Source organism: Gambusia affinis, linkage group LG01 (genome assembly GCF_019740435.1).
Source record: "Gambusia affinis linkage group LG01, SWU_Gaff_1.0, whole genome shotgun sequence".
Lineage (NCBI taxonomy): Eukaryota > Metazoa > Chordata > Actinopteri > Cyprinodontiformes > Poeciliidae > Gambusia > Gambusia affinis.
The window spans coordinates 14,330,095-14,345,633 of record NC_057868.1 but is presented as its reverse complement, the minus strand read 5'-3'; the positions used below and the strand labels follow the sequence as shown (position 1 = coordinate 14,345,633).

The 15,539-nt window shown below is 38.1% G+C and overlaps 1 protein-coding gene and 1 long non-coding RNA gene across 5 annotated transcripts in view; one reads left to right on the top strand and one right to left on the bottom strand.

Annotated features, from left to right (window-relative positions):
- The window catches only part of mib2 (MIB E3 ubiquitin protein ligase 2), a 31,621-nt gene extending 20,216 nt beyond the window's left edge, over positions 1 to 11,405 (top strand). For 3 of the 4 annotated variants that reach the window (XM_044120630.1, XM_044120640.1, XM_044120623.1), the window contains exons 4-13: positions 2,599 to 2,705; positions 3,819 to 4,013; positions 4,885 to 5,027; positions 5,393 to 5,500; positions 5,600 to 5,704; positions 6,843 to 7,005; positions 7,602 to 7,735; positions 9,138 to 9,286; positions 9,940 to 10,096; positions 11,221 to 11,405. In XM_044120630.1, the coding sequence (XP_043976565.1) occupies positions 2,599 to 2,705; positions 3,819 to 4,013; positions 4,885 to 5,027; positions 5,393 to 5,500; positions 5,600 to 5,704; positions 6,843 to 7,005; positions 7,602 to 7,735; positions 9,138 to 9,286; positions 9,940 to 10,096; positions 11,221 to 11,379 (1,420 nt within the window). In that variant the 3' untranslated portion in view covers positions 11,380 to 11,405. The remainder of the gene's footprint in view (positions 1 to 2,598; positions 2,706 to 3,818; positions 4,014 to 4,884; positions 5,028 to 5,392; positions 5,501 to 5,599; positions 5,705 to 6,842; positions 7,006 to 7,601; positions 7,736 to 9,137; positions 9,287 to 9,939; positions 10,097 to 11,220) is intronic. The other variant, XM_044120648.1, reaches the window with a different exon arrangement.
- Positions 9,495 to 14,980, bottom strand: LOC122833231. Its single transcript, XR_006370946.1, has 3 exons — positions 14,855 to 14,980; positions 11,213 to 11,358; positions 9,495 to 10,158 (listed from the first exon to the last, which is right to left on the bottom strand). It is a non-coding gene; the product is annotated as an uncharacterized LOC122833231 (long non-coding RNA).
- Between the last annotated feature and the right edge of the window lie 559 nt (positions 14,981 to 15,539).

The following is a 15,539-nucleotide window of genomic DNA, read 5'->3' as shown; positions in this document are numbered from 1 at the left end:
AACACTGGTTCACTGTTTAATTGTTCTTGAATGTGTTAAAAGAAATGAACTAAACACAATTCGTTTTAATCTGGACATGTTTTTACTGGTAGCGTTCCTCAGAAGGCACTGATATTAAAGGGATAGTTCATAATTTCTAAAGTGAGGTTCTGTGTAAAGTTTATAAGCAGCTAACATACAGTAGATAATATTCATAGTATCTTTGTTTAGTATAAATCCAGATGCTTATTTGCATTATTTACATACAAATCAACAATTATCTAGACATGAAACAGGTGCAGGAGCTGGTGCAACACCAGTAGCCTTATATAAAATCTTGTATGAAATGGAAGCGGTATAAAAAGCAGCAGTGTCATAATGGTTGGTAAGTGAAATGTTTTGTATTGATCTTTACTCTAGACTCTTGGCCCCTCTCTGATGAGCTGTTAGGTTCAACCTGAGCTGAACCTAACATTTCCACTAAATGGCTTCATTTCTACTAAATGATGCCACCAAAATCTACGGCAGGTAAGATATTAACTGCTTATACCTTTCATACAAAACCTCACTTCAAAACTCCGGAGACATCCCTTTCATTCTTAAGCTGCCGGGTTTAATCAAACAAGTAGCTTAATACACAGGGCTCACTTTGCACTTTGTTCTTGTGTGTTTGTTGTAAGTATTGACGAGTGGTAGCTGAGCCTGCCTGTGTGTCAGTAGGTACAGGTCTTTGCTCTTGATCCTTTGTGTGATCGGGGTTGACATTTGGTTCAGCAGGATTACAAAAGTTGATCCCTGGAAGAGAAGCTGCAATTAAAAACAAATGTCAAGCGCTGAGGTCGTGTTTCCCTGTCATAAAACTAGAACATCAGCCACTGCACATCCGCTTTTTGCTAAAGCTCATAGTAATAAGAAAGCTTTGCTCTCGTAAGCAGGGCTACTTTTGCTTGTTTTGATCATTTGACTCGGTCTATCAATCAGTTTTGCATGACGAAGTGCAATATCATCATTTTTTTTTCCTTCCTGTAAAGCTCTAAAAATAACCTTATTTCATTTTATAGATGGTGCATTTGTTTATTTACGTCGGCATTTACTTGGCAGCATGTGGATGTTTATGACTTGCCGTAAGGTGCTTTCTGATCGCTCTGCTGTCTAGGATTAGGCTAAAACCTCTGCACAGACCTGCCCGACCTCAGCCACACGCTGAGATTTACTGTTAGTTGGCTTTACGAGCCAAATGGGCAGCTATTTACTGCTGTATCTCAGAGGATCCTGCGAGCATGTCTAGCAAAAAAACTTAGCAAGAAAGGGACCTGATATGCCAAGAAAACGTCTATGATCTTAAGAAGGAGTGCTCATAAAATCTGTTCTTTTTTTCTTTTTAATTCCATCTGATTTTAATTGACTTTGCGTTCGTCAGAGAGCTGTTTGGTTGCAATGGAAGCTGATGCTGGATCCTGTTGAAATATGGGAATAGGCAGCTCCTTTGCAACCAGGCCTGATCAAATCTTCACAATAAGGTATGCCTCAGTTTTCTCTATAGAATGACATTGTCTTGTTTTCTGAGGTCAATTCTAGGTTTGACCAATCTGTTTTTGTTTGCTCCAGGGCAGACGTAGGAGTTTAGAATCCAAAAGAACATGAAGAAATTGCGTAATTGTCTTCAGTTTTGAATTAAAGCTTTTCTCTCTAAGCCTTCTTTGCATTTATTTAAGCTCACAGAAGTGTATCCGAGTACAAACTGTTTGTAGATTGAACATGATTCGAGTTCTTAGTTTTGATTAATTTAATTAACAGGCCAAAACTATTCAGATTTTTGTTTTTAAAAAAATAAAAAAAATATCTAACTACTTAGGTCTCTGGATGATGTTTTATAAATTGATATTTGATCTTATATTTGACTTATTTGTCAATACTTGCAAGAACAGATATTCCTCAGCCCGAAAAGACATGTGGAAAGATTTTTTTGTTATTTGTTTGTTTCTTAAAGCAGAACTAGCACTCTATCATGAAGGATCAGTAGACTAAATCCTTGGATTTAATATTTCTGACGTTCTGCCAGCATAATCAAATGGATGCGCTTATGCCTCATAGCACCGATGTTTTTGTGGTGCTATGACTTGACAATCTAATAATCAAGGTGGAATAAAGTTAAAGTGCAGTATTGTTTCTGTGTGTGTGTGTGTGAATTTTGGACTTTTTTCCGCATTATAAAACCTTGGTGCACCTTGTTGAGGCATGCATTTATACATAAGTCGTTGTTGTGAACTACTAATTGTTGTTTTATTATTCACCATTCCACACAATAGGAAAGTAATAAGTGAAGAGTAAGGTTTTGTAATTTAGCACATTTCTAGACTTCTGCAGAATTCCAACTCCTGTGTAAAAATTGGCTGCATAATGTAACTGCCTCCTTCAAAAAATGATGCATTATCAATGAGAATTTTCCTTTTTTACGATGTTACACAAGAAGCTAAGTACGGTCGTTCAGCTGTCCACTACTGTGGTCTTACTTGGTGTACTTAGTGTGCTCTAAAATGACACTTGTTAGAAAAACCACTAGTTCAAATTGTGTGCTCAGGTGTGAGTTGACACACATCTTCCTTCTTTCCGTCACAGAGTGAACCTGACACCGAGGCAGAACCTCCCACGCATCATCCTCAAAGGAATCTTCCAGGGTGTTAAAGTCGTCCGTGGACCAGACTGGGACTGGGGGAACCAAGACGGTGGGTGGTGTGTGTTTGTGTGTTTGAAGTAGGAGGGGTGAGGGTAGGAGTTGTTCTTGCTACCGACCTTGTTTTATTCATTTTGAAATTTCTCTTTTTTTTTTTTTGTGCTGTTTCTTTAAGCATAGGACTGTATGTGTTCAAAATGCCTCACCATGTGAATACCGTTCTAACCACACGCCTCAATAACCCGAAAAATGTTGCATCTGTGTGTGTCTGTGTGCACTTACACTGCCAGTGAGTCATCTGAGTCTGTCCCACAGATGCGCCAGCCTGTTTGTGTCAGTGTCTTTATCGAATGCTTGTTTTATAACGTGTTCTTTGCATTTTTTTTTTTCCTATTTGGGAGAGAGGGGGGGAAGGATGTCCCATTATTTGAACTCTGTGGTTCAGTTATTTGTGTATTGGTTGTCATCTGTGAATACCTGCCCTTACATATTTTTGCACAATGTGACTTTGTCATGTTTCTGTCTGAAATGCTTCCTCTTCCAGATAAGCACAGCTTTGCTCTCAGTTGTGCTTAGAAATGATTAGAAACTGAAATGAAAATGATCTCTTGGTGATGTTCCCTTCAAAGAAAGACAGAGTGGTCATAACTTTTTGTTTGTTTGTCTGAATCTGAATGAGTCAAAATGTCCTTTTGGTTTGTGCCCTGGGGTTTGGTTAAGTCACTCATCAGCCTTAAATGGTGTCTTCAGCCAGTGCATGTGGGCCTTTCTGAGCATTCTAGATTCCCCTGTTTTTCAAACAAGTCATTATGTAGGTCACTGATTTATTTGGAGTTGATTAGAAGTAAAGCAATCAAGTGACTTAAATGGTTTAAAGACATCATAAAATATGTGTTCTTATAATAGGGCTCTGAAATGTATGTGTTGAAAGAATAATTTAAAGAAATAATGGACATGTGTGTTTTGTCAATTAAGTGTTTAATCCACGTGTTGCATGTTTCTGTTCCACCCTGTTTTTTTGTTGTTGTTTTTTTTCATAACTACTATTTGCTAGTCAGATTTTAATTTTCACTGAGCCTTTCTTCCCACAAACTTATGCAGATCCGCTTTTTGCATATCTCTTTTGGGTGTGTGTGTGTGTGTGTGTTTGTATTTCTATGTTTAGGCGGGGAGGGTAAGGTTGGGAAAGTGGTGGACATTCGTGGCTGGGATACGGAGTCTGGCCGCAGCGTGGCCAGTGTCACCTGGTCCAATGGCACCACCAATGTCTACCGAATGGGCCACAAAGGCAAAGTGGACCTGAAGTACGTGTCGGATGGCCAGGGAGGCTTCTACTACAAAGATCACCTGCCCAAGCTTGGTCAGTAAGATATATTGTTTCTACCACACTTTGTCATTCTTTTGGGATTTTATGTAATGGACCAACACAAAGTAGTTGTAGGAAAAAAAAATATGATTTTCAATTTACAATTATAATTTGAAAATTTACTTGTATCTTTATTTACTGATGTTCAGGTCTTGTCAGCAAATTCTGGGTCCAGGTTAGGACTAGGTTTTCACTACTAAAAGCTTTTAACAAATGCTTTTACTAAAATAAACTAACATTCATTTTAGTAATTAGTAATTGACTATTCTCTGTTTTAAGCTTCTCCACAACCCTCTTTCTGCCTGCTGATACTTTTCATTTTAATCTGTAGAAACTCGTCAGTCTTCAAACAGCAGCTGCGTTTATCCTTGGATGACATTACACACAAGTCACTAATTGGAAGCCTCTGAAATGTATCTCTGTATAGGTACATGTGTCTATGATTTCTATACAAAAATAAAATGAAAACATATATTTCTTTCCTTCTGCTTCACAACTCCGGGCTAGTGCAGGAGTCTGTAACCCGTTGCTCTTTGGACTTTCCACTCTTAATAGCTTTGACAAAAATTAAATAAAGACAAAGTAATGTTTTTAAATATAAATAGAACAACAAATGCAAACTTTTTTGAGGCTATTTGCAGTAAATTTCCACAACAAAATGTTTTAGTTTATGTCATTAGGTTGGAAACTTTTACGTTTTCAGAATTGGCTTTACAAGGCCAAATTGTCTGCCCAAACAAAAATTTTGACTTTGATTTCAAGACCTGACAGCATAGAAACACCAAGTACAATATTTAAATGGTTACCCCTCTGAATCTGTCCCTGAGTACTGATGGTGTCTTTTTGCTGATTCCTCCCCATCCAGGTGAGCATGCAGAGCTCCAGCGCCAGGAGAGCGCTGATGGCCACTCGTTTCAGCAGGGAGACAAAGTCAAATGTCTATTGGAGGTGGACATCTTGCGACAGATGCAGGAAGGACACGGAGGGTGGAATCCCAAAATGGCAGAGGTACGAGAAGCATCCCTTCCGGTGAGAAGTTCACCTCCAACTCACGAGAACTGGCAGCTTTACTCAACTCTTCACTTGGTTTCCGTGGAATGTAAAGTACAAAATGCACTTCTTTTTGGTTTCCAGTTGGTTTGTCCTGTGCACATATGCAGTGAGAATGCAGTCACAAGTCCAGCATGTGAGCCCGCTTGGCTCACAGAGACTTCATGTTATATAAGTGGTTCAGGTGGATGCGCTAATAAAATGAAGGCAAACGGAGGATTCACGTTTTCAGTCACAGCTGCCAAAGGCAACGTTGAGGTCAGAGCAGCAGTAGAGGGAGTTGTGGGGGGACCTTGAGTGACACAACCTATTTATGTTTGCAGTACATTTGTCGGATCGGGACGGTTCATAGAATAACTGACAGAGGAGACGTCCGAGTCCAGTATAGCAACAACATCCGCTGGACTTTCCACCCGGGAGCTCTCACCAAAGTACCGAATCACAGAAAACCTCTCTGATCACATCTTCAGTGGGATTTAAATTTAGCTTCACAGATTCAGTCATGTGTTTTCCCCCTTTTCTTCCGACAGGTGAACACCTTTGGAGTTGGCGAACTGGTTAAAGTACTGGATGAGCTGGAAAATGTGAAGAGACTTCAGGCTGGCCATGGAGAGTGGACAGACAGCATGACTCCTGTATGCTAAGTTTTACTTTCTGTCTAACTCTAGTTTTATATGCTTTGATTTTTGATGTAGTAAAACAAAGTACTAAAGTTTACACAGATTGTCTTGAGACTTTGAGTCCCTTTTATTAATGCAATCTCCCTTTAAAAAGGAGAAAGATGCTTAATTGAATTAAATTATTTGGTGAAAGGTCCATATTCTGATGAAAAAGAAAAAAAGTTTCCTTTGGGCTAAATATGATCACTGTTTTTATTTGTGAAAGTATTGCTTGCCTTTTTATAACTAGCTTGATTATCACCCCATGTCTGACTTGCCTCACTCATACAGTAAAATGCCCCGATCATAAATTTGTGGCTGATTTCTTTGACCTACTAGAAGAAAACTTCAACAGATTGATTATTTAGACAAAAATTTTTTAGCAACAGTAACTATAAAAAGTGTTATATATTTATATCTAGCCTTTCTGTTGTGCTTATTTATGTTAGCATCAGGGAGAGCCTGTAAAGCAAGACCATTCTATTTTACAATACGTTAGCATATTAAGCGGTTACCTTAGAGATAAATGAGGTTTGCGCATCACCAAACCACCTTAATATGTATGTTTTTTTTTCTGGACATTAAAAATACTTTCTGTGATCCGCGACTTCGAAAAGGCTGTCAGCATTTCAAAATCTAGTATGTTCTCAGAGAGATGGATAAAACAGATTTACTGTGCTGTTACTGTTATCTATGGAAAGTCTCTTTCTCTCACCATGCCTGAATAAAACACTGATATGTCTTGACATGTCATAAAAATGCAACACCTTTTAAATAGCTTCTCACATTGCTCTTGCTCTGCTGTGCAAAACCTTTCTGAGGAGCTAGCTTTTAGGTTTTCTGTCCACATGAAAGATTGTTGTTGTTGTAACGCAGCAGCTCATATGTTCTGTGTGTTCGCTGATTGGAGAAAAGAGGCAGATGAAGATAAGTCGGTCCATCTGGTTTCGTCGTACATTTCTAATAAATGTACTTACTTCATGCACCAAAATAAATCTGTAATACATCTGAGCTGTATCCCAATTAGAAATGGAAAATCTCTAAATTACAAAACGAATTGTAACCAGACTACGTTCTGCAGGGTGTTTGTTAACTTGGTGCCTTTTGTTTGTAGGTGCTTGGCCAGGTGGGAAAGGTGCTGAAAGTTTACGCTGACGGTGACCTGCGGGTGGCGTTTGGAGGTCAGACGTGGACGTTCAACCCGGCGTGCCTTACAGCCCAGCCTGCAGAGGTTGATGCCAACCTCATGACGGCCGAGAACCCCAATGAATCTGGAAGTAAGGCCTCTGCGGGAATCGAGGGGGCCCGACTCAAACGCTACGCTCTTTCAACCCTCTCCAGCCTTCCTCCTGCCTTCATCTCTGCTTTTGCATGCTTCCTCACACAGGCTGCCAATAAGGGCCTTTTCTTTTCCTTTTTTTCCATTAATATGAGCACAAGGTGTCCGTTTGTTTAAGCGCTCTTCACCCGTAGCATGTTATGGTCCAGTGTGCTGACAGCAAGACGCTTTGGCAGCTCAGCAGACATTTGTCATCATGTCTGAAGTTCTCAGCAGCCTCTTAATGATGGCATACTCTGTGTTTATGTTCACCTCAGTGGATGGAAAGGTGCTAATATGCCGACTTGTGTGTGTGTGTGTGTGTGTGTGTGTGTGTGGTCAGACTCACTCTGCATGGAAGGGACATTTTGACTCATTCCTTTGGTTTTGCTCGGTTCTGACAAATTCATTAACAGTTGCAGCATTCAGATTTTTGCCTTCCTCCTCCGAACATCCTTTGCAGTTAACTTTTGGATTAAAGAAAGTAACATTTTCCCTCTTTCTTGTGTCTTCCCTTTCCTCCACCTTTCCCTGCTCCTCTTTGTATCTTTCCAGGTACTGTCATCTCCGTGCTGGAGAAGCTGCTGTCTCAGTCCACGGAGCAGGACAACCCCGGCCGGCTCGTCATCGAGGCAGCCCACGGGAGTGCCAGCAAAGTGCGGGAGTTGGTGCAGAAGTATCCCGACAAGGTTAGTGCGACATGCCTTCGCTTTGCTGCAGTCCGGGGTGTGTCTCATTGCTTCAAGAGACAAAACTGCACATTGATGTGCAGACAAATTCTTTTTTTGATGTGCAGACAGATTCTTTTATTTATTTATTTTTTTTGCATTCTGATTATTTTTCTCATTTTCCTCTTTTTGTTACATGTGTTTTCTAAAGAAAAAAGAAATGCAGAAAACTTCTGCACACAATAATGACAAAGTAGAAATGATCTTTTGGAGTTTTTTGTTGTAAATTAATCAAACAATCTAAAAACAACTGAAATAAGTCATACATACAACCGTTAATAGCTGTTAATACTTATGCTTCAATACTTTGTTGCTATATTGACCTTATTAGTGGAGTGCATTAGCAACGATTGACCTTCGGGATGGTCCTATGTCCACAAGACAACTCTGGATCTACTCCCATTGTGACCGCAACACTGCCTTCTAAATCAAAAGTCTCATATGTTTGTTATTTTTTATTTGGTTTATTCCATTTATGTCATTGTCTTAACAAGTTCACTTGTAAACTTTTCCCCATTTTTGGCATTTATGTGTCTATTTTTAGCAACTGTAAAATCTCAATCCAAACATCTAAATAAAACATGAAAGGGAAGTGTAATTCATTCAAACGTTCATACAAATTTAGGAAAACTCTAATCATTACGTTTTAAAAAATGTTTTACGTTATGGATCTTCTACTCCAAGCCTCCAGGGCCGATGTCCTGCAGCATTAAGATGTGTCTCTTTCTCAGAGACCCATCTAAAATTCACAGGACATTGGCCCTTGATGACTGGATTGGAAGACCCCAGTTTTAAAACCATGTCTTCTGGTGTATATGTGCGCCTTTCTAATGAGTTGCATTAGAAAGGTGCACAAATGTGATAATGCTGTTTTTTGGGGGGTTTTTTTGTGCCTTTACACTTGTTTCACAAAGAAATGATTACATCACTGCCGTGTTTTATGTGCAGGAGAAACTCTTTCTAAGGATTAAACAAACCTCATAAATGGATCTCTGCGACCTTCAGTCGGACAGAGCGAGTTGTTTCCCAGTGATTTGTGGAAACAACAGGCCTTTTCCACACAACCCATGTGCAGTACTTGTAAACTGAGGCTACAAAAAAAGGAACAATCTGAACTCTTGTTTGAGGAGAAAGACGTTAAACATGCTGCGTCCTGACAGACGTCTCTTTATTTATATATATATATCTCTGGTGGGATTACGTCTCTTATATATATCCCTGGTGGGATTATCTCCCATCACGTGTATGACGAGCACCGTTGTCCGTACGCAGATTATTTCCTGCCAGTGTTTGATCAGCTCTGTTGGTGTGCGCTGCTTCTCTGCTTCGGATGAATCTCCAACTGTGTCTGTGCTCCTGCCAGGTGGATATCAAGAACCAAGGCAAGACGGCTCTGCAGGTCGCCGCCCACCAAGGCCACACAGAGGTGGTGAAGACCCTGCTGCAAGCCAACAGCTCCGTCGAGGTCAAAGATGAAGATGGAGACACAGCTTTACACTACACTGCCTTCGGGTGAGGGCGCATTCATGTTCTTGTGCTGCATTCATTTGATGAAATGTTTTGATTAGGGCTGCAGCTAACAATCACTCTAGTCACCGACTATTCCGTCGACTGTTCTGACAATTAATCAATTAATCAAGTAATAAAAGAAGTTGGCAAACTTTTTTTAAACAAGAAAACATTTTATTGCCTAAAATGCAACAACATAAAATTCCTCTAGTGCACATTTGATCATCTGTAGCAAAGGAAGCAAGAGCAGCCAAATAAATGCTTCTACCATTAACACATGACAAGCAGTATTGTGTAGGATAAATCTGTTGACTATTCTTTGGATTAATCAATAATTGGATCGCAAAAGGTCCTTAATATTAGTTTTTTATAACAGAATTTGAACCAGGTGGTTCTGAAACTGTGAGGCTTGAGGAGTTCTGGGTAAAACATATTTACAGACAAAGGTTTCTGTTCATCTTTAATGCAAAATCTTTCTATTTCTTGTACAGTTTTGGCTCAATTATGTTGTTCTTTCAGTTTTTGAATCCATCTACTCCAGTTAACAATTAATTGATTGCTAATTTAGTTCACAATTTATTCAGTATTTGATCAAAATGAAGACTTGCCAACCAAAAGAATGTATAATTTACCTGCACTGGTTTGTTTTGACTCAGTAACCAGGCGGAGATTGCGCGGCTGCTGCTGAGCAAAGGGGCGAATGTCAACGTGCTGAACAACTCCATGTGCACAGCGCTCCACATCGCTGTCAACAAGGGCTTCACTGACGTGGTGCGAGTGCTGACTGAACATGCGGCTGACGTCAATCTCCAGGTGAGCGGCTGCAGAGTGCTTACCTCTCCAGCATTAACCACAATATGTTGTACATGCATGTCCTGAAAACAACAACAACAACAAAAACACCCTAATTAAGCTTGTCACAGTTAATCACTTTATCACTAATACATTAAAATGAGCGCAATAATTTCTATTCTGAGGATTAATATTTTATTTCATCATAATCCATTTTATTTATGGTTTTGGTTATTTGTGGTTTTTATTTACATCTTACTTATTGGGTTTGGTTTCTTTGGTTTTATTTTGTTTATTTGAAATGTCTTCAAGTTCCAGTGCCGAGTTCTTTACAAAATCAAAGTCCATTATCATTATATTGCTTGAAAATGGTCTCAAACCAACAACATTATCATTTGTCACAATCATTATTGGGACAATTTATTGTCCAGCAAAAAATGTTATTGTGACATGCCCAACTCTAATTGATTTTTTTTTGCTACTTTTCGTTGTTGTTTCAACTTTGACTTGTTACAATAGTGACGGGATTGTTGAAATATCTTGGGAATAAATTCAAAGTGTTGTACCATTAGACATCGTCGTCATGGATACAGGGGTCCTACACTGTCTGGACAATTTTTGGATATAGATTGCATATTTTCTGACCGACCATGGATGAATTAATCTGTCTTCCGTTGTTTATCCTTTTTTAGTCTTTCTCTCCTTCCTTTCGAATTGCATAGAAATGAAAAACATTGTTGGAACTCTGTATGTATATTTATTTATAGTTTTCCTGACTCGGTGTTACTGTCTCATTAAGATAATGTATTCGTTTGAATAGATTTTTTTCAGATGGTCTAACATGCCTGCAGCCTGGCCCTGATTTGACTAACTAACTCAGTTTATTCTGCTTGAATGATGTGGCTACTCAGCTAAAAACATGTCAGCCTGGAGTGTGTTTGTGTTTTATCTGTGACAAATGTGCATATGGTCTATTTCTCTGTCTGCTTTTGCACTGACTTAGAAGAATATTTCATGGAAGGTATTCAGAGGTCTTCAGACTAAAACAAACCTTTGCTTTTAATTATCGTCGAAAAGCATCCAGGTTCAGTTTTCTTTTGCAACATCTTTACTTACTGTGCTTTTTTGTCAACTCACTCTGTTAGGATTCATACGGGGACACGCCGCTCCATGATGCCATTGCTAAGGATTTCCGCAGCATCATTGAGATCCTGGTCGTAGTGCCCAACATTGACTTCACCCAGCAGAACCACAGAGGCTTCAACCTGCTTCACCACGCCGCCCTCAAAGGAAACAAACTGTAAGTATACCAAGATTAAACTTTGAAATCATTGAGCAATGAAAATTGGGGGATATCAAAGCTAATCAGGTTAAGCAGCAGTCCCTTTGAGGCAAAAAAAACAAATAATAGTGTAGTGTAATTTCTATATGTTGAGTCCCTTCCAATTATCTTTTCTAGTAGAAAAATGCAGAGTAATTTTTATGTAGCTACACTCTCCACATCGTTTTGTAGCCTGCTCTTTTGCAGCATCTCATTTTAGAAAAGGTTGTGTTTTGTTTTTTCCTATGTGTGTGGGAATCTCTCCTGTGAGTTCAAATGAGGATCCCAAGGTCAATTCTCAACACTATCTGTTACAGATAGCTTGCAGAGAGCTCGTCTCCCACACAGTTGTTGCTGCTGTCAGCAGGCTGGGAGTCGATATCTCTCAGAAATGCAGTAATCTGTATTTTTTTTTGTCTCTCTATGCACACACACTTGTACTCAAACTTGTTCCCAGACTATATGCAGTAACCTCACCGTTTGGGGGCAAATTAGATAAAACATTCCAGGAACCCAAACAAGCTCTCATCACAGTCTCAAAGAACGTTTCACAGGAAGGACAAGCTTACTGCTTACTTTTCTGACATCAATATATATTGTAAATACCAGGGATAGTGCAGTGAAAAGTATTTGTCGCCTTTCTTCTTCATCTTCTGTTTTTTTGTCTTTTTTTTTTGACAACTTGCTGTAGTTACAGAATCATAAATTCTGCTTTGTGCAAGAACATTCTGAAGGAGAATATCTATCTATCAACTCAAGGTTGTCGAGTGGCCTAGTCAATGTCTGGACCTCAGTATCACGATGCTGTGGCATGACCTTGAGCAAGCTTTTTTATAATGGCTGAAAATTCTTCAATGTAGCAGAATTGTTATTTAATCAAAACATTAAAGACAAACAAGTAAAAACAGAAGATGAAAAGGTTCACATCATTTTTAATGGCATTAATGGAGGTGTCTCCACAGTGCGGGCTGAGGGCCGTTTCTGCCCTCAGGACTGATTGGGTGTTGTCCCTCCAGTTGCGATTCAAGAATGATACAAATTTGATCCGTTCAGCACAGGTTCTTCATACAGATGGAGGCTTTTAATAAGATTGAAGTCATTTTCTTTTAACTGAAAAAGTTAAGTATGGTACAAAATATTCGTCTTTTTATAATAGGTTATAATAAGTAGAGCCATGTTCAAGACTTTTACGGAAAAGCCAACTTTGCTGTACCTTAATCAGGTTTTATGTAATTTATTAAACGTATACAACCATTTTTAAAAGAATGTTAACTAAATCCTACTTTTACAATGAGAGTAAAGTTACTCTATTGATGCAAAACATTTTTAAAACTAGATGCCTTTTTTGTAATGCACCAAATGTACAAAATCCTTTTTAAATTTTTGACTCTACAATGAAGAACTACTTAATTTTGTTTTGGCTTGCTAGGACTTTTGATTCAACAATTTTGACCCAAGTGACAAAAACTTTGGACACGCCTGGCATGTTGTTTGCAATAAAACATCAATTTTACACTAATCAGAATTTATTTTATATTTTAGCTTTTAATGTACATTTTTTTCTTCTTCCAGTTTAGTAAAAGAACAAACCAAAACCGTTAATATCTCATTGTTGTGTCCAAAAGAGTTTGTTTGATGTTCAGTTCAAGATCAGATGGTTTAAATTTCATCAACTGAACGACATCAAGACGAGCAAAATGAGCCACATTTTTCTGCTTCTTAATGGGGCTTCTGCTGCCGGGGCTGCAAGAGTGAACACAGCTCACTTTTTCTACCAGAAACCTTCACACTAACTATGTTTTGAATAATCATCTGAAGAGCTGCACTAGCAAAACTTAGCAACCATGTTGAAAGGTTATGTGCTATTTTGCTACATAAAATGCCTAGTTGTAGTTTGTTGACATCTGCTGGTTTGGCAGTGAAATTAGTTTCCTTAATTTTTAAAACAGCCTTCTGCAGCATTATGCAACAAGTGGCATCAGATGCATGCTAGTAGAGAATCCAAGATGCTTAAATAATTAGCTCATATTAATACAACCCATTAAGATCTTCATGATATGTATATTGCGATATTGATAAATTATGATATATTTTGCAGCCTCAATCTGCCACGAAAAAGTTCCAGACAAAAGAGAGACCATGGAAGTGTCCATTTTTCATATCTGCTCTCATAGCAACCAGCTCTCACTTCATGTGTGTGTGCGTGTGTGTGTGTGACTGCTGCTGTTGTACAAAACAGTAAACCAGGTATCTGAATGTTCTTCTCTCTGTTGTTAGTCACACAAGATAATTTCATCCCTTCATGTCACCGTTGTTTAAAAGCTTGTCCCTGAAAGGTGCAATTAGTGTGTCTTATTTCTGTGAGGTGTGTATCGCAGCCTTCTCTGTAAACATGCCATTACGAGTAAAGTGAATTCCTGTCATTTTAGCGCAGCTGATAATTTATTAGCTGTAGAGAAATCTAGTGAAACATGCTACTTTCATAGTAAAAATGAATGATTTCACTAAGTTATGAAAGATGAAGAAAGCCATTTTCTTTATACTTGAGAAAATGAATTTCTTTATGCTTGCCTATATGTGACCACAAAGTGTTGATGATACTGGTCCTATGATATAGGCTCCTTAGTTTTCTGTCTGTCTGGCACAGAGTGTAAATCTCAGTCACAAACTGGGCATGACACTGACCAGGCAGGAAGAGACTTGGTGGATTACTCAGAGTGTGTTTTCACAATGACAAAGTCTCATCCAGACATGATATAAATGTTCTACTTGTTTCTGATTTTGTTTGTTCAATCCTCTCTGAGCACGTTGGGTCCAGTTAGCACTCTCATTTCCACCAAGTCTCTTCGTAAATACTATTAAAATACTTGAAACACAACTATTTCTATTTAAACTGTAGTCCTGAATAGTACATATTGCTGATTGGTGACTGAGAACCTATAAACCCCCAAAGTCCACTGTATGTCAATGTCAGAAAATTATATTTATGTTGTGTATAAAGCAAAATATGCCAAAGTAATGGCCAAAAAGAGAAGTAAACGTAAACTAAAAATGACAAAGACAATCTCATAGAAACAATAAATCAAAAATACAATAGAAAAAAGCATTGTAATGTTTTTTAAAAAAACTCTAAAGTGAAATGAAATATAAAGCTAGGAAATGTGAATCTCTACTTCAGTTGAAAGCCAAATAAACATGGTGGGTTTTTAAACGTGCCCTAATGTCTATTGTTCTGATAGATTGGTGAACTATTCCATCATTTGTAGCACTTATAAACAGATGTACGTTCTGAAAGTCAAACCTGTGAAAAGAACCAAAAAATACCAAACAGGAAGTCAGTTTCGTAAGGTCAACAGTTGAGTGATAAGCCTCTGCTTGTAGTTCCTGTTAATATTCAAATGATAGAATATTGTACCTTTTGCAAGTAATGATGTAATGACTGATTTAAGTTGACATACTGAAAATTAGTAATCTCAAAGTGTTGACATAAAAGCATGGATACTTCCTTCAGTGTCTTCATGCAGTAAAGCAAGGCTTTACACTGGCAAAAGGTGAAATCTGGAAATCAGCTAGCTTTGACACCTGAATTGGTTTGCTTTATGAATTTAAAAGAGACATCAAGAAATACAGAATATCAAGATTCTTGATCAAAGACCGATTGTACAAAGTAAATAGTTAAAGTAGGTTATTTGGAAGGTTCCCTCTCCCAATGGTCATAATTTCTCGTTTTTTAATCATTGAAATTAAGTAAATTTAGCAGATGGATTGAGGTGACATGTGCAAAGCTTTGTATTTTGTATAAACTTACAAATCCAAAGATTGTGGGATAGATTAGAAATCTTCGATTGGTTGAGACTTAGAGACTTGGTTTTGGTCAGTTTTCTGCAAAAGAAGCCTTTTTTCATGCTTAATAATCTGGAAAAGCTTGTGTAAGAACTGTATAGCTTTTAAACATTTAGCAAAGCTACAGAACTTACTTTTTATGTAGAATATATATATATTTATATATATTTGCTTTAGTTCCAAAAGCAAAGTATAATTTTTGTTTTGCACTCTTTGATCCATCCTATTAATCCTATTAGTGAAGTATTAAAGATTTTGTTTTGTTGCTTAAGAACTGTACTGTTTTATTTTATTTTATTT